Source organism: Rhincodon typus, chromosome 31, assembly GCF_021869965.1.
Source record: "Rhincodon typus isolate 14 chromosome 31, sRhiTyp1.1, whole genome shotgun sequence".
Taxonomy (NCBI): Eukaryota; Metazoa; Chordata; class Chondrichthyes; order Orectolobiformes; family Rhincodontidae; genus Rhincodon; species Rhincodon typus.
Window position 1 is genome coordinate 2,066,517 of NC_063362.1, and position 15,084 is coordinate 2,081,600.

General features: G+C 45.6%; 1 protein-coding gene across 6 annotated transcripts in view; it reads left to right on the plus strand.

Annotated features, from left to right (window-relative positions):
* LOC109919684 (polyhomeotic-like protein 2) overlaps positions 1-15,084 on the plus strand; it is a 248,175-nt gene that overhangs the window by 166,445 nt on the left and 66,646 nt on the right. For 3 of the 6 annotated variants that reach the window (XM_048614915.1, XM_048614916.1, XM_048614918.1), the window contains exons 4-6: positions 1,902-1,979; positions 7,567-7,746; positions 12,364-12,516. In XM_048614915.1, coding sequence (XP_048470872.1) covers positions 1,902-1,979; positions 7,567-7,746; positions 12,364-12,516 — 411 coding nt within the window. The remainder of the gene's footprint in view (positions 1-1,901; positions 1,980-7,566; positions 7,747-12,363; positions 12,517-15,084) is intronic. The other 3 variants (XM_048614919.1, XM_048614917.1, XM_048614920.1) reach the window with 3 other exon arrangements.

The window sequence follows — 15,084 nt, forward strand, 5'->3', positions numbered from 1 at the left end:
GAGTTTCTGGTCAATGATAACCCCCAGGATGTTGGTACTGGGGTTTTGGTGATGGAGCACCATTAAATTCAAGGGGTGATGGTTAGATGTCCTCCCACACTAGCAGTGCTACCTCACACCTTTTTTCCTTCTTTTTGCCTATCCCTCCTATATGCAGAATATCTTTTGGATATTCATTTTCCAACCTCTCTCACCCTTTTATTGCCCAAGTGCTTTAATGCTCACTGTTTTAGGGGAGGCAATGGCCTAGTGCTGTTATTGCTGGGCTGTTAATCCAGAGATCCAGGTAGTGTTCTGGGGATAGTAAGGATTGCAGATGCTGGAGGTCAGAGTCGATAAAATGTGGAGCTGGAGAAGCGCAGCAGGTCAGACAGCATCCGAGGAGCAGGAATGTCAACAATTCGAGTCTGGACTCTTCTTCAGGACTTGTTCTGGGGGCTTGGGTTTGAATCCTGCCTTTGGTAGATGGTAGAATTTGAATTCAATAAATATCTGGAATTAAGAGTCTAATGATGACCATGAATCCATTGTTGACTGTTGGGAAAACCCATCTGGTTCACTAATGTCCTTTAGGGAAGGAAACTGCCAGCCTTACCTGGTCTGGCCTACATGTGACTCCGGGCCCACGGCAATGTGGTTGACTCTTAGCTGCACTTGGGGTGGGGAGGGTGCAACAATAAATGCTGGTCCAGCCAGTGATATCTTTATCCTGTGAATGAAATAAATGTTTACAGAGGGGGACCTTGTTTTCTCCACGCTCCATAAACACTGGAGTCATAGTGCAATTGGTATGTGCCCTACATGCAACTTCAGTGAGCTGTTTCTATCAGAATTCTTTAAGAAATGCTTCATTTGTATTTTTGTTCTTACAATGTCACTTCCTCTGCCGTTTTTATTCTCATTTTCTAGCTTCCTGTAAGAATCAAATGATTTTAACCTGTGTTTTTATTTGCTGCTGATTTTAAAAAGCAACAAGGCACATCAGGACACTAACCTGCACTAATCTGGAAATCATTTCCACTCATTGACTGGTCATTTTGTGTTTCTAAATGAGCTGGAAATTAAGCTGCAGCTGACAGTGTATCCCACATAAATGAAACCTCCTGCTCTGAAGTCTAGACCCTGCAGGAAATGGTGCCATGTCAGACAATTATCAGCTCTGTGGAGAGTAGCTTGTTATATTTTTGAGCTCCATCAGTATGTCCGCAAACAAAGGAGACGAGACGGGGGACAGAATGTGTTCCTTTTGGGGCGAGGCGCCTTGCTGTTTGAGATGAGGTTCAATGTTGGGTGGCTCCATCTCTTATTAAAATGGGAACCAATCCAGGTGAGGTTCGTACATGGGGTAGATGCTCAGAGAATGGTTCCTGTCATGGAGGAGTCTAGAACCATGGGAGCAGGTTCCAAATAAGAGGTCTCCTGTTTAAGAGTGACATGAGGAGGAAGTTCTTCCTTTGAGGTGTTAGTTTTGTGTTCTTTAAGAAATTCTTTGAGAAATGCTTCATTTGTATTTTTGTTCTTAAAATGTCACTTCCTCTGCAGTTTTTATTCTCATTTACTAGCTTCCTGTAAGAATCAAATGATTTTAACCGCAAGTGGTTTTATTTGCTGATGAATTTAAAAAGCAACAAGGCACGTCAGGACACTAACCTGCACTAATCTGGAAATCATTTCCACTCGAGAGCAGTGCAGGCTCAGTCATTAAATATAGCTGGGTTAGACAAATCTTTGATTGACAAGGGAGTTCAGGGTCATGGGGAATGGGCAAGAGCATGTTGTTAAAGCCACAATCCAATTAGCCAATGATTTTATTGAATAGGGGAGCAGCCTCGATGGGCCAAATGGCCTACACTGAAATCTTGTAATTGTTTGTACCATTTCACCTCTTGTCTCTTTTTCAGGCTAGTTTAGCTGCCAATAGACAGGGATCGTCGCCGAATGGGAATGTCTCGCAGCAACCTGTCTCTTCCCAGACAACTGTAAGTAAAGAGCAATGCAGCAGCTCAGATTGTAGACAATGCAGCCTGAAACCTCTCCGTTAGTGCCAACAGGTAGCTTAAATTTCCCCAAGATCCAACAACCACAACCATTAAATATTGGCTTTTTCTAAAAGTTATGTCATGGGAATTCAGTCTTGGAGATGTACAGCATAGAAACGGACCCTCTGGTCCAACTCATCCATGCCAACCAGATATCCTAAATTAATCTCTTTTTCAATTGAGAGAATATCTTAACATGTGGAGGGATCAAGCCCTTGATAAACGACCCTGTTAACTACTTAGTCCATGATCCTGTTGAGCGGTGGAGCAGGCTCGAGGGACCAAATAGCCTATCCCTTATGCTCACCTCATGGGCTTGTCTGGAGTGTCCATCACAGACACCAGGCCCCTTGGGGCCTGTCAATATACATACTCCATGTGAACATTCTCTTATCCAAAGCAGTGTCTTCCAGCATCAATTAGGAAGTCAACTGGAAATTCTTTCTAATGAGTGACAATGGTTCTGTAGGAGATGGAATTGTCCAAATGCAGGGTAGTGCCAGTAATGAGCAGACCTCACTCTTCCTGAAGGTGATGAAAGGGTAATGCAGAGGGAGGACTTCAAGCAATGAACATGCATTCCATGGTTGGCTGGGTCACTATTTTACCCTCCTGAATAGTCTGTAGGAGTCTGACCTCAATGGAGTGGAGGAAAAAGAGAATTCTGGGTGGTAATCCTCAATGTCAGGTCCAGGAAACTGGCTGAGAAGGTGACCACATTATTTAAACCCAACATTACTCACTTCTGTTTGTACGTTACAAAAATGTGACCCATTTGCATGTACAGTGCTGGCCTCTCACAATTGTAACAGGGTCTGTGGATACTTTTATATGCATTGGCTTCAATGTAGACTTCCTGTGTTCTCAGCAGAGCTGCGTATACCTCCAGTCCACTGCTTACAGATATGGACTTGTACTTATGCTCTTAAGCAGAAAACCATAAGAGCTAGGAGCAGGAGGAGGCCATCTGGCCCCTCAAGCCTGCCCTGCCATTTAATAAGATCATGGCTGATCTTTGAGACTCAGCTCCACTTACCCGTCCACTCACCATAACCCTTAATTCCTTTACTGGTCAAAAATTTATCTAGCCTTGCCCTAAAAACATTCAGCGAGGTAGCTTCAACCGCTTCACTGAGCAGGGAATTCCACAGATTCACAACCCTTTGGGTGAAGAAGTTCCTTCTGACCTCAGTCCTACATCTGCTTCCTTTTATTTTGAGGCGATGCCCTCTAGTCCTAGTTTCACCTGCTAGCGGAAACAACCTCCCTGCCTCCACTTTATCTATTCCCTTCATAATCTTATATGTTTCTATAAGAGCTCCCCTCATTCTTCTGAATTCCAATGAGTATAAGCCCAGTCTACTCAGTCTCTCCTCATAATCCAACCCTCTCAACTCTGGAATCAACCGAGTGAATCTCCTCTGCACCCCCTCCAGTGCTGGTATATCCCTTCTCAAGTAAGGAGACCAAAACTGCACACAGTACTCCAGGTGTGGCCTCACCAGGACCCTATACAGCTGCAGCATAGCCTCCCTGTTTTTAAACTCCATCCCTCTAGCAATGGCAGACAAATTTCCATTTGCCGTTTTAATTACCTGCTGCACCTGCAATCCTACTTTTAGCGATCCATGCACAAGGACACCCAAGTCCCTCTGCACAGCAGCGTGCTGCAATTTTTTACCATTTAAAACATAGTCCATTTTGCTGTTATTCCTACCAAAATGGATGACCTCACACTTATCAACACTGTACTCCATCTGCCAGACCTTTGCCCACTCACTTAGACTATCTATATCCCTCTGCAGGCTTTGTCTTCTGCACACTTTGCTCTACCACTCACTTTAGTGTCATCTGCAAATTTTGACACTACACTTAGTCCCCAACTCCAAATCATCTATGTAAATTGTAAACAAAAAGATAGATAAACTTTTTTTAAGGGATGAAAGTGATTACCAGTGCTTATTAATTTTTGTTAATTAATTTTGACACTAACACCTGACCTTTGCAAACAAAAACTCTGAACACTTTTACAGATTTGAATGGTTTCTGACCATTAAACGTTACTGGACTGTGAATTTTTATAGAGTTGATGTCTTCGGGGTTATGTCCGTTTGTAATGTGGGAGTTCAGGGTCCAGTTGTTTTAGTGAGAAGGTTTCAGTCTGTTGCCATCAATGTTCAAATCTGCTGCCCTTTGCCCTGAGTCTTACCCCTTTCCATCAGCCTTCTGCTCACCTACCTCTGGCTGACTCCTGCAGAACCAGCATCTGTTTTAATGCCCAAACTATCAGTCATAAAGTCATAAAATCATAGAACTATACAGCACAGAAACAGACGCTCTGGTCCAACTCGTCCATGTCGACCAGAAATCCTAAATTAATCTAGTCCCATTTGCCAGTATTTGGCCAATATCCCTCTAAACCTTCCTATTCATATACCCACCCAGATGCCTTTTAAATGTCATAATTGTACCAGCCTCCTCCACTTCATCTGGCAGCTCATTCCATACACGCACCACCCTCTGCCTGAAAAAGTTGCCCTTAGGTCCCTTTTTAAATCTTTCCTCTCATTAAACCTATGCCCTCTAGTTTTGGACTCCCCTACCCTGGGGAAAAGACCTTGGCTATTCACCCTATCCATACCCCACATGATTTTATAGACCTCTATAAGGTCACCCCTCAGCCTCCGACGCTCTGGAGAAAATAGCCCCAGTCTATTCAGCCTCCCGCTACAACTCAAACCCTCCAATCCCGGCAACATCCTTGTAGATCTTTTCTGAACCATCTCGAGTCTCGCAACATCTTTCCTATAGCAGGGAGACCAGAATTGCATGCAGTATTCCAAAAGTGGCCTCCCCAGTGTCCTGGAGGAACACAGCAGGCCAGGTAGTGCCAGAGGAATAGGAAAGCTGACGTTTCAGGTCTGAAAATTTCTGAAGAAGGGTCCCAACCCAAAACGTCAGCTTTCCTGCTCCTCTGATGCTGCCTGGCCTGCTGTGTTCCTCCAGCTCCACACTGTGTTATCTCTGACTCCAGCATCTGCAGTTCTTGCTGTCTCTCTCACCAATGTCCTGTACTGCCACAACATGAACTCCCAACTCAATGCACTGACCGATTTAAAGGCAAGCATACCAAATGCCTTCTTCACCGCCCTGTCTACCGTCAACTCTGCTTTCCAGGAACTATGAACCTGCGCCCGAAGGTTTTTGTTCGGCAACGCTCCCCAGGACCCTACCATCGAGTGTATAAGTCCTACCCTGATTTGCCTTACCAAAATGTAACACCTCACATTTATCTAAATTAAACTCCTCGCTCCTCCAGCTCTATGACCTCCAATGTTCGCACTCTGCCAATCTTGCCTCTGTCAATCCCTGATTCTAATTGCTCCATCATTGGAGGCTGTGTCCTCAGTTGCTCCTCTCTACACTGTTCCAGCTCACCACCTGACTTCCCTCCTTTGAAACACTCCAAGAAACCTTTCTCTTTTGGCCAAGTTTTTAATTATCTGACCTCACATATCCTTGTGTGGCCAGATGCCAAGTTTTATTTGTATAAAGCTACTGTGAAGAGCCCTGGAAAACTTGATTACATTCAGGGTGCAATATAAACACAAGTTGTCCTTGTTATGCAATAGTTACATCTTTTCACAAACATCCCTCAACTTGTTTGATGCCTGAGCTTTGCAGAACAGGTGACATCCTATTTCACATTCTCCCTCTGTCCATCAAACACTGGCCAGCCCCCTATCTCCGCACATTCAGGGGCAGTGCTTGTTGTAAAGACCTGGAGAAGCCTATTCCATACAATAGAATTGGAGCCTAACCTCTCAGGAGATAAGGTCAGTGAATATTCCTGACTTGGCCTCCTTGTCACCAAACTTCTTTCATGAAATATTTCCATGAGCTCTCCTAAAAAGGTAACGGTCAGTTAATGGCTCCTGACTTGAGGTGTTTTTTTTTTCTTGCAAATGACTTTGACTTTGACTTTGCAGAATTCTCCAACTCTCCTACCATTCAACTTCAGTCCAAAATCTGGAGTTATTTCAATGATTTTAACTTGGGGATTAAGTTTCAGGTTGCGGATGATGCAAAACTAGGTGGAAGTGGGAGTTGTGAGGAGGATGCAAAGATGTTTCAAGGGGATTTGTAGAGGCTAAGTGAGTGGGTGTAAACGTGGCAGATGAAATACAATGCAGTGCGGAGAAATGAGAGGTTAGACACTTTGGTGGGAAAACAGAATTACAGAGCATTTCCTAAAGGGTGAGAAGCTGGGAGATGTTGAATTTCTCAGGGGTCTTGGGTGTTCTTATTCGAGCCACTGACAATGTACCGTACAGCAGACAATTTAGGCAGCAAGCTATATTTTAGCCTTTATTGCAAGAGGATTTGTGAATAGGAGCAATGCTGTCTTGCTGCAATTATGTAGTGCCTTGGTGTGACTGTGCCAGGAATATTGTCGTTTTGGTCTCTATGTATGGAAAACTACACTGGCTATAGAGGGAGTGCAGCTGAAGGTTCACCAAAGTAATTTCTGGGAATGGAAGGATTAAATAGAGTGGGTTGATATTCTGTAGAGTTTAGAAGAATGAGCGGTGACCCCAGTCAAACACACCACATTGGTACAAGGTGGATGCAGGAAGAGTGCTCCCCTGGGCGGTGCGGGTGCAGATGGTGATCTGTGACCATTGGCCACAGCCTTTCAATGAGGGGTCAGGCCATTAAGGACTGAAATGAGGATTCCTTCACTCCTTGGAGTGAATCTCTGGAATTGTCTACCCCAGACGCTGAGGAGGCTCAGTCACTAGGCATAATCAGGACAGGAATTGATAGATTTCCCCAAATGAAAAACATCAAGGGACATGGGGGATCGTGCAGGGAAATGGTGGTAAAGAAGAGGATTAGCCATTGCCTCATTGAATAACAGAGCCTGCTCTAAGGGCTGAATGGCCTGCTCCTTCTCTGTTCTGTTCATGCCTTCAGTTTCACACTTAAAGGACAATGTTGGTTCATAGCACACAGCATCTAACTGACCTGATCCTCTGACCCAGCTGCTTAGTAGAAATTCTAGACAAATCACCGAAAGAGCCTTCTACAGCATTCCTCCTGACTTTCCGATGAAGTTACTGATGGGAGAACTCATTCTGGGAAATGCAAACTGTTTGCAAACAAGAGTTTGAGACAGGAGCTGAGAAAGGGTGAATGGAAGTTTTGAGTCTGTAGGTTTGAGGCTGGAAAATCACAGCAGGTCAGACAGCATTCGAAAAGCAAGTAAGTTGCTGTTTTGGGCTGAAACCCTTTATCACGACTGGCCCAAAACCTTGACTTCCCTGCTCCTCAGATGCTGCCTGACCTGCTGTGCTTTTCCAGCCTCCCCCGTATAGGCCCTGGTTTCCAGCATCTGCAGTCCTTATTGTCTCCAAGAATGGAAGTTTGAATTTGCATTGGAAGTGGCGTTCCTAAAGCCCTGCGATTTTGAGTTCTGTTTCCCATTAAAATGTTAATGGAAAGGCTTTGTGTTTCTTTGATTTAGATTAACCTCGCGACATCCCCTGCTGCTGCTCAGTTGATCAGCCGTGCTCAAAGTGTTAACTCTGCAGCTGCCACCGGGATTGCTCAGCAGGCTGTCTTACTGGGGAACTCTAACAGTCCCACATTAACTGCCAGCCAGGCACAAATGTACCTTCGGGCTCAGATGGTAAGCAGCAACCTGGTGCGTACTTTAAGAAGTGTTGTATTTATAATATAATGTCAAACATACATCGTCTTTATGCGTGGCCCATGTGTTTGCAGGATAAGTGGTGATTAATCACTAGCTCACTGACCCCAGACCATTCTCTTTGAAGATTAACTTGGCAACATATAATTCAAACGTTATCTATAACCTTTGATCCTTTTACAGTCGTTTCTGTAGGAAGTCAATTAATATTCTTCCCAATTATATTCCCGTTTGAGCATTTCTGTTTCCAGTCGTGCGTTCTCAATATTAATTCTGACGGGACATTTTAAAGGGTGAGCGGGGAAGTGAGTCTGTGAATAGTTACAAAACCTAATTTAAGCTACAACTTCATTTGGGATCATCTGAGTAATCTGTCCCCAAAACAATTCCTGCCTTTTCCAACTGTAATATTCGGTAATATTTTGAAAGCACATTTGTTAGTTAATATGGTAATTTGCTCATTTACTTAGTCCAGTTAACAAAACTGTCAGGGAAATTTATATATAGTAGGCAGTAGCCAATTATAACAAGGTGCTCTCGGGAGCACCATCCCATTCCAAACTAATGCACAATGACTGTCCAAAACCAGTGATAAGCAAGTGCCCAGTTCAGTGTCTACTTGCTAAAACTCTGACCCTCCCTCACTCTGATCCTGAGGATGTTGGTTTGTGCATTGGGTACAGTTCCATGTGAAGTTGACATTTTGGTTGTGAGCCTTGTCCTGGTTTTGGGATGTGAGATTGCCCCACTCTATCATCCACCCACACACCTATTTCCAGCTGGGCTCCTCACTCACCTGACCTAGGGTGGAGGCTGGTTTAATCCCCCCTCCCTAAGGTAGGAGCATGGGGGTTTGTTGGAGAGGCAGCCTGGTCACTCGGGCAGCTGAGGGCATGGACTGGGATCGGAATCTGGGATTTTCCTGGTCAGTATGGTTCAGGAAACACTGGGTAAATGTACTGGGTCCTGGAAGCCCACACCGAGCCCAAAGCCAGTGGTTAGAAATGGCGCTGACTGAGTGAGGCATCAGACCCGGAGAAGCTGCTGGTGTCTCCCTCACATTCAGCTGCTTGGTCACAGTCACGGAAATGCCCGCCATCACTATGGTGACCCAAAGCTGGAAAATCACTTAGAGACAGAAGGGGAGAGTGTCCATTATCAGACCCTGGGGTTTACTCTCCACATTCCCCAACCCCCTGGATAGGCAGGAACAGGAGTGCAGTCCACACCAGGAGCGCTCGTCTGGGAAATTGCGGGTGAGCCGTTGTTCACTCTGTAAAGATGCACTCCCTACAGAGAGGCTCCGGCCCTGAGGCCACTCCTTATGTACTAACCCAGCCACTCGACATAGAGTTCTCTCCAAACTCCTTTCCAGCTTCTCAGAGTTGGTTGATAGAAAGCTGTCACATACTGAGATAATATAGATACGGTGCAGGTCACTCTGTAATCTGTTAGAGTCAGAGAGTGTGTCTGTGTTAAAGCAGTGACTGTGTTTGGATTGAGCAGTTGGAGGAGTATCCTCCTGATGGTGGTTCAGTAACCTGCATGGCTTGCTCTTTGGTTTTTTTCTGCTGCCTGTGACATCATTGCACTGGGGCTGGGTTCGAGTGTCTGGTCTTGGAAACTGCTGATTCCCCTCAGGACACCAGCTCCTGCTGCTAATTGGGCTATTACTAACAAAAGGAAAATATGATCTAGAAAAATTCTTTCCTCTGTTTTCTCTCCTCCTTCTATGATCAACTGGAATATGAGAGTCATCCTTTGGTACCTCCAATACAAGCAGTATGTCTGTTTGAGGCAGTGCCAGAGGTAATCCCTTCTGTTCCAATCTGTACTTCCACCCACAGAGCCGGAAGGAGCTGGACTGGGAAACCTTGTGCATTGTCCTTTCCATAAGCTGTACGCTGCAGCCAATCGGGGCATCCTATGCTCCATCAGAAAGTTTTGACTAGAAATACTAGCCTCAGTTTTTATCTCTGCCGCAAACTGGGCAGAAGTGGAACAACATGAGCATCCATCCCCAACTCCTCCCTCATCTACACGGGGACAGAGAGAGAGAAGAGGGGTGAGAAAGAGAGGAACACACACTCCCTCACAGACCGAGGGAGAGGGAGAGTCACACAAAAAGTCAGAGAGCGACACTATCACACACAGACACGCACAGTGAGCAAGATACACAAACGCGGAGTGAGATACACACAAACAGTAAGGAGAGCCAAGGGAGCTGATATTGGTGAAATACCCCTCTGTACCCCAGGAGAAGGAAAGTGAAAGATCATTCTGGGTTTTCTAGCGTCCCCTGGGTCTCTCTTCTCCTGTTGTGCGTGTTTGGGGATGGAGTGAGGGAGAGTGGGGGAGAGAGATGCTCACTCCAGTGTTACTCCAACAGCCACAAATACTTGCTGCCTCAGATTGTGTGCTTTGTACTGTAGAAGAACTACAGTGACAATGGTATTGTAGCACTTTTTCCATGTAATAAAATGTCCCAGGGCACAGGAGGGTTATCTCGGTGAGTGCCAGTTCCTTTTCAGGAGATAGTGAAGTAGAGGGAGGAGGTTCCAGAGAGCAGTAAGAGTGAAGCCATAGAGGATTTGAAAACAAGGATGGAAATTTTAAAATCGAGTTATACCTTAGTTGGGTGCAAGTCAGTGAGGACAAGGACAGGATACAGTTGGAGGGTAACAGTGTCACTGCATTAGTAATCCAGAAACCCAGACTATAGCAACTAGCAAAATTTTAAATTGAATTAATCTATCTGGAATTGAAAGCTTGTCTCTGGTGACCATGACAGCTATTGTTGTGTGTTGTAAAAACCCATCTGGTTCACCAATGTCTTTTTTTTAGGGAGGGATATCTGTTATCTTTACCCAGTCTGGCCTACATGTGACTCCAGACCTATAGCAATGTGGTTGATTTGTTAACTGCCCTTTGAAATGGTTGAGTAAGCCACTCAGTTCAAGGGCAATTAGGGATGGGCAACGAATTCTGGCCTTGCCAGGGATAACTGCATCCCAGGGACAAATAAAGGAATTGGGTGCAAGTTGGGGAATGGGGAGTAGCGGCTTGGATGGCCTGAAGTTTGAATGTATAATTTTTGAGGAGTGTCTGGAAAAAACACAAAAAAAGGAGTAGATAAGGATTTTTAGTAACAAATGAGCTGAGGCCAGAGTAGGGCCAGGGGATATTCCAAAGGTGAAAGTAGATGGTCTCCATGATGGCCTTGGGTATATAATCAAAAATTCATCTTTGGGTCAGACACAGCAGCCACAGTATGAACCTACATCCCAGAGAGAGAACCCTTCAGAACAACATGAGCCACTCCCTCAGAGTAGCTTTGAAAATTGCCATGAAGTTATTAAAGGGGAGAAAGCAGAGTTACTGCTGCTGTAGAATAAGTAAATTTAATCATCTGGCAACACCACCTCCAGCTCCAAATCTAAACCTTGTACAAAAAAACTAATGAGACTTGCACCTATTGGTGAAAATTAAAATAGCCTGTAAATATCTGGGTGGTTTTATTTAGATTTCTTCATGTTTTGTACCATCTGTCCTTCCTCAGACGTGGCTTGGGTACCAGCCAGAATCAGCAGGATTTAAAGGAGCAGTTGGCAGTGCCAGTCCCTGGCAGCCTGCAACCTTCAATGCTTTAGTAGTCCCTGTTCTAATCTGTTGCTGGAATCCTGCTCTGTCTACTCCAGCCAACTGTCTGATCACACCCTTCTGATGGATTTTTGTGTTTGTGTTGCTTTTTATAGTTTGCACTGAGGGAGGTGGACGAAACCTCTTTTTTTATAAGGTTAATGCCAATATCTTCCCTGCTCTTATTTTGGGGAGAAACATACTAGCAGGAATGAATAGTCAATAGCAAATGTGCATTATTGGAGCTGGGAAAACAAAATAACTTCTTTTTTATTTCCAATTCACTTTGCAACTGCTTAAATTGTGTGAGAGGCTTACTCACACCCCTTCACCCCCTCCAGACAGACACCAACCTTCCCTGAGTGTACCCACACATGTGGACATCTGCTGTAGTGCATGCACATTTTCCAGACACCGACCCACCCCGCCCCCGTCCCAACAAGACACAGACACATGCGCTCACCCAGACACAGACCCCCCCACCGTCCCAACAAGACACAGACACATGCACACACGCAAACCCCCAGATACAGACCTTACATGCACATACCTACCCCAGACACAGACCTACTCGCACACACCCCACACCCACCCAGATACACACAGACACTATGTTCCTGGTCAGGCTGAGCAATGATGCACCCCACAGTTAAGCAGTTGGCCAGTGCTTGGGTGAGGGCCAGTAGCTGGTACTCAAAGTGGGATATATTGCAAAGGTGCCTCACTAAACACAGCAATGTTTCTTGGTTTCCATTTAAAAACCAGGCAGCCCTGTGAATATGAAATCAGCTTTCGGGAGCAAATAGGGTTTCTTCCCTTCAGGTAGCATCCACCTCCCCTCCGGTTCAGCTTGCTGCGTGGCTTGTTGTTTTCTAGTTAAGACTGTGTATTAGCATCTGACGAACTCTGTTCTTTTCTGCCCAAGGCACCTTTTGGTAAGGTAAAAGGCAACACATTTCATGTAATTTTCAGGCACAGCAAAGTAACCTTGTGCAAGTAGCTAGGACCCTAGGACGTGCTGTTCCTTTGTCCCCCCAGCTCATTTTCACACCCACTGCCACAGTCGCTGCTGTCCAACCTGAGGTCACCATCTCTCCTGCGAACCAACAATCAGCTGCTCCACAGGTCAGTTTACAAAACTCTCGCTCGGTACTTTTGAAATCGGAATTGGTGAGCTAAATGTTCTTAAGGAGAGTTGTTGGCAGAAAGTCTGCCCCGAACCTCTGTCCTTTAACCCGTTAGAAATGTGACTAGGTTGACTTTCTCTCAGATTGGATAACCATTGCCCTGAAGGGGATATGAGATATGGGCAGCACTGTAACTGTTGTATTTGCCTGTCCCCTCGAGTCACTGTTATAATTTGGCTATGGGCCCAGACTCGGTGAGGAGTCCTCTCACCCCTGTGGAAAATAAGTTACACTCGAGGGAGCTTTCCCAAGCTGACCCTCGGCTCAGTCAAATGAGCCATTAAAACTGAGGCCCTGTTGCCCCCTCGAGTGGGTGGAAAAGGTGTCGTGACTCCTAGATTGAAGAAGAACAGAGGTATGGGATCAAGGTCTGGACAATATCAGACTCAGCTGCTTAAATGTGTCCATTGGGATTCCTGGACTCCTCTGTCAGAGATCACTCAACACGATGGGGCCCCACATTAAATTCTTTGACTGTATGGTTTAAATGTGACTTCACTTGACCTCAATAAGTGTTCATTGTGGAGTGGCCATGCCTTGTGAGCGATCGAGAATGAGGGCCTCAGCTGCTCTCAGTCCCTTTCCTAACTCTGACGCTGTGAAAGTAACCACATACTGGCCAAAAGCTCCGACAAAGAAATAAATGTCGAGTGTCTGAGAGGGAGAATGGGTCGAGAACCGGTGAGGTTTACGGAGAGAATTCCCTCAGCAGCCAAAGGCACAACCACCCCCCCCCCCCACCATGGTGGAGCAATTTGATAAATAGTGAAAATATTGCTTCCAGTATTCAGCAACAAAGGATCAGAGGTTCTGGATTAACATGTACAAGAATCAAGAATAAAGCTGAAAGTGTTTTTTTTTTCGTTAAACACTTAAGAGTATTTAGCCACAGAAAATTAAAAGTTACGGGGTTTGAATAAAAGGCCCTAATCACCGGCACAGGAATGATGGGCCAAATGGCCTCCTGGAAGGTACTGTATGTACAGTTGCAACAGTAACATGCTTTTAAAGAAACCTGACCCCACACAACAGCATATTCCCCAGACATTGTTCCTTCTGCATTGCCATGGCACAAAGATGACGATTGGCTCACCAGCCCAGACCTGCATCTTGTTTCATGGAGAGCTGGGCCCCGCTGCCTGACTCTGGGTTAATCCCTGGGCACTGCTGCAATGTTTCAGACACTGGGAGTGAAGGTGAATGCAGCTGTAATACTGAGAGGCCTGTGACCTCCCTCTCTGACCCTGTGGGAGGTCACAGGGGTTACTTGCCTTGTCCAGCAGGTAAACAGGGTGATTGGAGAGCAACAGGAATTCTCTTCGAGCACAGCAACACGCCATTCAGCCCATCTGATCCATGCTGGTGTTAATGCTTCACTCCAGCCTCCTTGCACTGTGATCCCTCACTATCAGTATATCCTTCTATTCCTTTATCCCTCGGGTTTCTCCAGCAGCTGGGAGAGGTTCTGTTTAAAGTGAGCCAGTTTGATCCCTGCCTGTAGGAGGGAATTGCACAGTTTCCCCCCACTCTGTGGGGGGGGAAAAAGAGAATGTAAAGAAGCAGCCTGCTAACCCGCGGGTTTTACTGCTACATAAAGGAGCAGCTCCATGGGGATGGCAAACCAAGGGCTACACAGCATTGACTGGAACTCCCAGACACACTCTGAATGTAACTGGGTTTCTATAACTGCTCAGAGGGCATGTGTGCTCAGTGTCTCAATTTATTCCCTCAGAGCAGCAGCCCAAATGGATCTTGTGTTTGAGATCAGAGAGACTCTGTTCCAGGTCTGCACTGGGAAATATCATGGTGAAGTTGGCCCTGTTCTTTAACAGAACTGAAATCTCCACAGATTTCCGAGTTGGTTGCCTCCTGTGCTTCCTAACCCTCTGTGTCTTTCCCAGCTGGTCAGCTGTAGAGGTCTGCGACATCGAATAAAGCTCTTCGGCTGTCTGCACCAGTTTAAAAACAACCACCTCGTTCTTCTAATCCCATTATCCATCACGTGGCCCAAGCCTTGGTATTGCAAGTGCACATCTAAATATTTAAATGTCATGAGGGTTTCTACCTCTACCAACCTTACAGGCAGTGAGTCCCTCACATCTCCTCCTCCTAAACCTTCTCCTTACCTTAAATGTATGCCTCCTGGTCATCCATCCCTACCCTCATCAAGGGGAAAATTTCCTTCCTCTCTACCCAGTCTATGCCCCTCATAATTTTAAATCTCTCAATTCTCCCCCTCAATCTCTACTGTTCTAATAAAAACAACCCCAGTGTGTCCAAAAACCAGCGTTGCTGGTAAAGCTCAGTAGGTTTGGCAGCATCTGCGGAGAAAAATCAGAGTTAACGTTTCAGGTCAAGTGACCCTTCCTCAGAACTGCCCAGACTGTCCAATCTCAGTGTCCAGTTGCTGATGATAATGTTCCTGTCAATAATCTCAGCACTGTGTCGCGAAACAAAAATCAGCAACTCCTGCCAGATCCCACACTGTGGGGTTCACAGCCAGTTG